The sequence below is a fragment of the Nematolebias whitei genome, chromosome 5 (genome assembly GCF_014905685.2).
Source record: "Nematolebias whitei isolate Nwh7 chromosome 5, NemWhi1, whole genome shotgun sequence".
Classification (NCBI taxonomy): domain Eukaryota; kingdom Metazoa; phylum Chordata; class Actinopteri; order Cyprinodontiformes; family Rivulidae; genus Nematolebias; species Nematolebias whitei.
Window position 1 is genome coordinate 49744094 of NC_056502.1, and position 6751 is coordinate 49750844.

The 6751-nt window shown below is 39.9% G+C and overlaps 1 protein-coding gene across 1 annotated transcript; it reads right to left on the reverse strand.

Annotated features, from left to right (window-relative positions):
• Positions 1 to 4567: 4567 nt before the first annotated feature.
• LOC119409577 lies at positions 4568 to 6399 on the reverse strand. The gene is made up of 2 exons (XM_037676479.1): positions 6072 to 6399; positions 4568 to 5778 (listed from the first exon to the last, which is right to left on the reverse strand). The coding sequence occupies exons 1-2, from the start codon at positions 6289 to 6291 to the stop codon at positions 4862 to 4864; spliced, it is 1137 nt and encodes a 378-aa protein (XP_037532407.1). The 5' UTR covers positions 6292 to 6399; the 3' UTR covers positions 4568 to 4861.
• Between the last annotated feature and the right edge of the window lie 352 nt (positions 6400 to 6751).

The window sequence follows — 6751 nt, forward strand, 5'->3', positions numbered from 1 at the left end:
AATTAATTGTGAGAAGAAGGCACGCAAGGAGAAACTGCTTCAGCAACAACCTTCCACACCCAGCCCTGGCAAAAGGGCAAAGTGTCAGATCAAACATCGATGCACGAACAATTGTACAACTGTGAGATGCGTCAACTGCTACAAATACACATGTGGCAAATGTACCAGGGACATACCCTGGCAGTGCCAGGTATGTTTCGACAGTGCAGATGGACTGCTGAGTGAGTGCTGAAATGCCAGTCACACAAGGAGGACATGCCACTCACACACACGCAGCCCCCCCCCCCCCCCACTAGAGCATAGTGTAAACATGTGTAGAATTGTTTTATCCCTTGTATTTTTATGACAAAAATAAAAAGCATGGAAACAAATAACGGTTGTTGTTTTTTATATTTCTCATGCTGAAGTTTTAGTCCTCTTGACTTACACACAATTGCTTATGGTCTGTGCTTTTTTGCTCAAAACTAAGCTAAATACTATATATATCAAAACAAAATATGTGTTTCATACAAATTGTCAGTAACCTCAAAATGCAAAGTCTCTTGAGTTGTGTTTCACATGGTGTTTTGAGAATGTCATCTCGGTTTCAAGAAATGAGCCAAACCAATTGAAAAATAAACGGTAAATCGACTTCAATTTGTTCAAAATGTGCAACAACGTGCCACCAATATATATATAAAAAATCTTCATATTATAAAATACAATAAACTGAATATAACTAACTAGAAACTAAATGGCTAAACTCAATGGAAAACAGTTAGTTGGGAGTTAAGCGTGCCCCCTCCTGTGGTGCACCAGTAATGGCCTTATTTACAAAACAAAAGCGCCTGTTAACAGCTCATTATAGGATGTTAGCTAAAATCCTTCAGGTCACTCGACCCGTCTCTGGGTTCCAAAGGTAGAAATGTTAAATGACCCTTCTCTGGGACTTCTAGTGTTAATCATGTGAGCAGCTGGTTTTGGTTGTCAGCAGCAAACTGGTTGATCCACTCTGGAAATGTGCTATTTATAAGACTGAGCTGAATACAGCTCCTCAGACTGAGGAAGTCTTTCAGATGAAAGACAAAATGTTTCTACATTTTTTTTGTTGTTTTGCTTTTTTTTTTTTTTTTTATGTCCAGAGGACCAGATTTAACTTTTTTAGAGTCCTCATGACTCCTTACTTGTGCTCCAAAGGGTAAGGGCAAGTCATTAATAGGTATTTTCTGTTTAACCTTTAAAGATAATAATTTCACACAACAGGGCGAGGAGAGTTTTTAGCGCTCAATACCTTTGCAAAGTGGAAGTCACTGACTAGGTCAGGGTGAACTTCGCCGTTTTGCTGGGTGAGTCTGTATTTATTATGAAAAAGTAGGGCATGAAAACAGGTCAGGTTTACATGTACATAAAATCTTATCAGGATGACGGTCAGAACATTTCAGAAGATTTAGCTTGTACAGATAGTTTTGTGATAAAACGTTCACTTAATGTAAAAGTAGAAACTTTCCAGAACTTACACCAACAACAAGATTAAATCCTAAGAAATTAACTTTTTGTTCAGTACATGTGAAAACAGATAATATATAATGAGATAGAAACCATTTTAAAATGATAACAGAGAAAAACTCTAACAGTCATAGTTATAGTTTCACGAGTCTAGCTTAAATGATTTAGGATTCTCATATCAGTGTATCATATCATTGTATCACATCATATATTGTCATACCAAACAGATGTTATAGCAAACATTGAGGTCAAGATGTCATGTTACATTACATCTAAACAGTTGTGTTCATTAGATAAATTCTGTCTTGTTTGAAACCTTCACTTGTAAACCATTAATATTCAGTATTATAATTCTTAGAGTTTTATATCCACGTGCTAGCTGCTAACCAATCGGTCTTTTGCAGACACGTGACTTATGCACTTCCGGTCGCCATATTGGGGGGTTACGCAGATACCGGTTCAGGTAAACAAAGTCCGTGGTAAACAGTGATAAGAACGATGACATCTGCAAAATGGAAAGTAAATATAAAAATGAGAAGAAGCCGTATAGAGATAAACTCAACGCTGAAGCCAGAGACCGTTATATGGCGAAGTTAACGTCAATTAACAACGTTGATCCATACGAGGTAGCAGCTAAGGCATGGACGTCCGAACCAGGGCTACTTCCACCAACAACAAATATGGACATTATTTGCTATCTTGTAAATGGTGTCAGTGCCTACACATTTGACGAATTTCGGAACTATAAGTCCTTGGAGGTTCATGGGCTGTTCACCAATGGTTGGGTGCAAGATTTATATTAATTTAAACCTGAAGGATGCACCAACACTGTGGTCACAGCAAAGGTAAAACACCCTAAACATAACATCTTAGTCATCTTAGTCAAAGTTATACACATGTTGTCACTTCACTGCTAGTTTAAAGACACAAGTTGGGTATGTGTGTATATACACACATATTAATTTATGTGAGTTTTGTGTGTCTGCATAAACATATACGTATATTACCTGTAATCCATACTTTAACTATAAATCCAAGCAAATACACATACATTTTCACAAATATGTGAGGTTAGAATAAGTGGAGGTTGTGTATCTCAGTCAGAACATGAATTTACATCTCAAAGCAACACATTAATCTTAATATATTGTATATGATGTTAGAACATTTTACTCTGAAGTCTGTATTACAAGTAATTTTTACTCTATTTTGTGTGTTTTTTTAGGTGATGCACTCCCAACGCTTGCGAGAAGCACCACTCAAGCCTTGGGCAATCCTAAATTCTTCTGGGGCTATATTGTGTGCTCATTGCACCTGTATAGCGGGCTTAGGAGAGTCATGCACACATGTCGCTGCTATGCTGTTTAAGTTGGAGGTAGTTGTCAGATGCAGAGAGACAGTGACAGTGACAGGCAGACCTGCATACTGGATGATTCCAGGCAATCTGTCTGAAGTGGAACCAGAACCAGGATATAAAATTGACTTTACAAGTCCAAAAGCAAAGCGCAAAGCTCTGAACCAAATTGTGGAAGAAGGATCTGTAGCATCAACAGGTATCAGGACTACACGGACAAGGGCAGCTGGGACTGTGTCAAAAGAGCAGCTGGACTCCTTTTTCAGTGCAATTCACGAGGCAACACCACAAGCTGCTGTGCTGTCCTGTTTGCCTGAATATTGTGGAGAATTTGTTGACCATGTGCAACCATTCACTGTGCCACGTTCCCTTCACTCTCTGCGGGATGCTACAATGGATGGCAAGGACATATCAGATTTGCGCACGCACTGCAAATCACTTGCTGGTAGTGTCTCAGTTTCCAACGAGCAGGCTGAGTACATTGAAAGGACAACAAGACAGCAAAACCGATCTTTAACCTGGCAACACCATCGGGCTGGGAGGGTTACAGCATCCAACATGCATTCAGTTTATGTGACAAACTTGGACAAACCTTCACAGTCAGTAATAAAAGCAGTGTGCTACCCTAACAACACAACAAGCATGTGTAGTGCTATTGCATGGGGCGAAAAAAACGAGGACACTGCCCGTGAAATGTACAGATTGCAGTGTAACAGAGATCACTCAGGGTGCAAGGTTACGCAGTGTGGTTTTTTTATAAACCCAAAATTTCCAGAGGTTGGGGCCTCACCTGATGGGCTTGTGCAATGTGTCTGTTGTGGCAAAGGCTGTATTGAGATAAAGTGCTCATATAAATACCGGGACCAACATGTGACTGAAGCTTGCACAAACTCTGACTTCTGTTTGGAGTTATATGAAGGAGAGATGCGACTGAAGCCAAAACACCCCTACTACAAACAGGTGCAAACTCAGATTTTTGTCACAGAGGCTGAATATTGTGATTTTGTGGTCTGGACAACAAAAGACTTTGCTGTTGTGCGTATTTCTCCGGACCCTGAGCTTTGGGCAGCTGTCCTCGAGAAGGCAAAAAAATTTGTTGAATGTGTGAGTCTCCCTGAAATTGTAAGCTGTCATTTCACTAAGGTAGTTAACAGGCCGACACTTGCTAACATTCCTGTTCCTGCCTGTAACGACAACAGAACTCAGGAAACTGGCCAATTACCAAAGAAGTGCAAGCGAAAATGTGTTAAAAAGCTGTGGTGCATTTGCCGGTGTCCTGAGAGCAAAGATGACATGGTCGCCTGTGACAACGAAAACTGTAAAACAGTTTGGTTCCATTTCAGTTGTGTGGGTCTGCAGCTTGCACCTGCACAGGAAGAGACATGGTTTTGTTCTTCATGCACCAGTAAGATGTGAGGCACATACTTTGCTTAATAAAGATGGCTTGAACAAATGAGAAGCTTTTGTAATTTTATTTTTATGCAAGATATATTTGATATGTTACATTTTTTTAACCTTTGTTCTGCATCACGACAGGTAACAATTAAGAACCACCAAAATTCAATATGTGGATGTAAATCTTATGACAACAGTTGAACATTTTGTATGTTTATTTCATTTCATTGTGTCATAAATCATTTACAGTAACTGTCACATTATTTAATTACAGTTGGGCAAAGATTTGTAAATGCACAACACACTGTAACCACTTTATCTAAAAACGTTACATCCTCACACTCACATGGCAGTATCAGAGAGATTGGCATTGTACCTGACAAGATCTTATACTTTTGACATACATTTCCAATCACCCTTTCAACATGGATTCTCAGATGTGCTATTTTTCTAGTTTCCTCCACGTTTTTTGCATCTAGCTGACACATGCCTTTTGTAAAAGCAGGGAGTTTCACCTCAGCACACAACATCCCAACATGTTCTTGAATATCAAAACCTCTGTCAGCCAAAACAATGTCCCCTGGCAACAATTTATCAAGAAATCCACTATTAAGTGTGATATGCTTGTCACTTGTACGCCCCCCCCCATCCTTTGGACAAAAAACAGATGGCTCCTCTGGGTGTAATTCCTATCAGGTACTTCATGGTGTGGTTGTGCTTATAACTTGAAAACATCTGGGCCCGGGCTTTGACATTAGATGGTCTCTCTGTAAAAATTTCAAAGCAATCAATAATCACAGCAACCTTATTTCCAAATGAATGCACAAACTCGTGTGGCATAACTTTACGCAATGTGTCTCTGTCTGGCCACACAATAGAAGGTTGCAGGATTGTATATAATTGTGACACAGTATCGCTGAAAGCCCTGTAGACAGTACTAGGTGAAACAAAAAACAGATCAGCAAGGAGATAAACAGGTACATCGAGTCTTAGCCGCATACATGTCAGAAGCAGCATTTGATATGGTGTGAGAAGTGTCTTTTTGGGGTTTGTGACAGAAACCAGCAGTGACAGTATTTGCATGAAGGTTTGAAGATTAGGCAGTCCTGTATAATGTCTTACTTTATCATTGTCATCTTCGGAAAAAAAGCCATCACTGAACTTAACTCTGTTCACCTGCTGCCTCAGTTCTCCATTTTCTTCTCTGAGTCTATTTATTTCTGCCGACTTAAGGGCACATGCTTCACATTCAGGGATGACAGTCCCCTGTTCAGCAATCTGTTCAGATTCATCAGTCGGATCTGAAACGCATTCCAGCTGCACCTCAGCAAACAGATCAGCCTCCTCCAGGACATGATGGCCACAAACGTCTTCATCCTGCTGCGCCACTAACTCAGCTTCCTGTGATGTGCTGTTACGTTGCTGGTCTCGTTTACGTCGTCTTGCATAGCGTGCTGCGTCAGTCGGTTTAACGTCAGTGTGACCCAGACGTAGAGATGGAGCCCAGTCCGCATCACTTTCCATCATCTCATAAGCTGACTGACCTGCAATCACATAGAGATGACAGATGAATGACAGATGACAGCTGTGATATGTCAAGACAGATCTTAAATCCTGCTAGTTGTTCTGGCTTATTGCTATTTTAGCCCTGGTTTAGTTCAGACTTAGACAGTATTTTTAGTCTAAATCTGACTTAGCTCTGTTTTCAGACCTAGTTCATTATTCGTTTATTTAAGTACGTCTTGTATATAAATAGGATATAAATAAAGTACTTATATATAACTGTAGCATCACAGAATAATAGAGAAACAAAGCATTAAATAAAAAATCAGCTTACCTTTATGAAAATGCAGTGAACAAACACGCATGTTCGCTGATATCTGATTGAATGTGATCTCCTTGCGCCTGACAGCTGCAACCCAGGCCAACCTGCGTCTCCTGCTTAGATCTTCCATTTGCTGTCCACGGTCTTTTCTATAGACGGGAAACCTGAAAAACTTTATGCCAAAGTGTCCTGTTTTACTCGAACAGCCTTTTATGCAACACCAACGAGCCATTTTTGAATTTAAAAGCACACTCGGCTTAAGGTGGAAAAAGAACTGAAGCTAACTCGGAAAAGCTACGCTGCTATCAGTACTGCTCACGACGGTAATCCCCCCAATATGGCGCCCAGCATAGGCGTGACGTCACGTGCAAAAGACCGATTGGTAATGGGATAGATGTTAATTTTCTATGTTCTCATATCTTTTGTTTTCTCATAAATCTACATTTAACACTATACATTGGAATTTTACAGAATAGTGATACCCCTGTTTGATTGTTCATTTTATGTTCTTTACAGAGTTTAAGCTGTAGCTTTATGCATTGCTCAGAGTTATGTCTTTTCCTAAAATCCGTTTACCTCCCTGTTGTAGGAGACACTTGTTGCATTTGGGCTCTAGGCCTTAACTAATTTAAACAAAGGTTTAATAGTATACTTATGCTTAGTTACATTAAATCTGTCCAATCCTCCCTGAA

Coding starts and splice junctions, on each gene's coding strand:
- LOC119409577 (XM_037676479.1), bottom strand. CDS start 6,291: ATGGCTCGTTGGTGTTGCATAAAAGGCTGTTCGAGTAAAACAGGACAC. Junction 5,779..6,071: donor TTCACTGCATTTTCATAAAG/GTAAGCTGATTT, acceptor ATGTGATTGCAG/GTCAGTCAGCTTATGAGATG.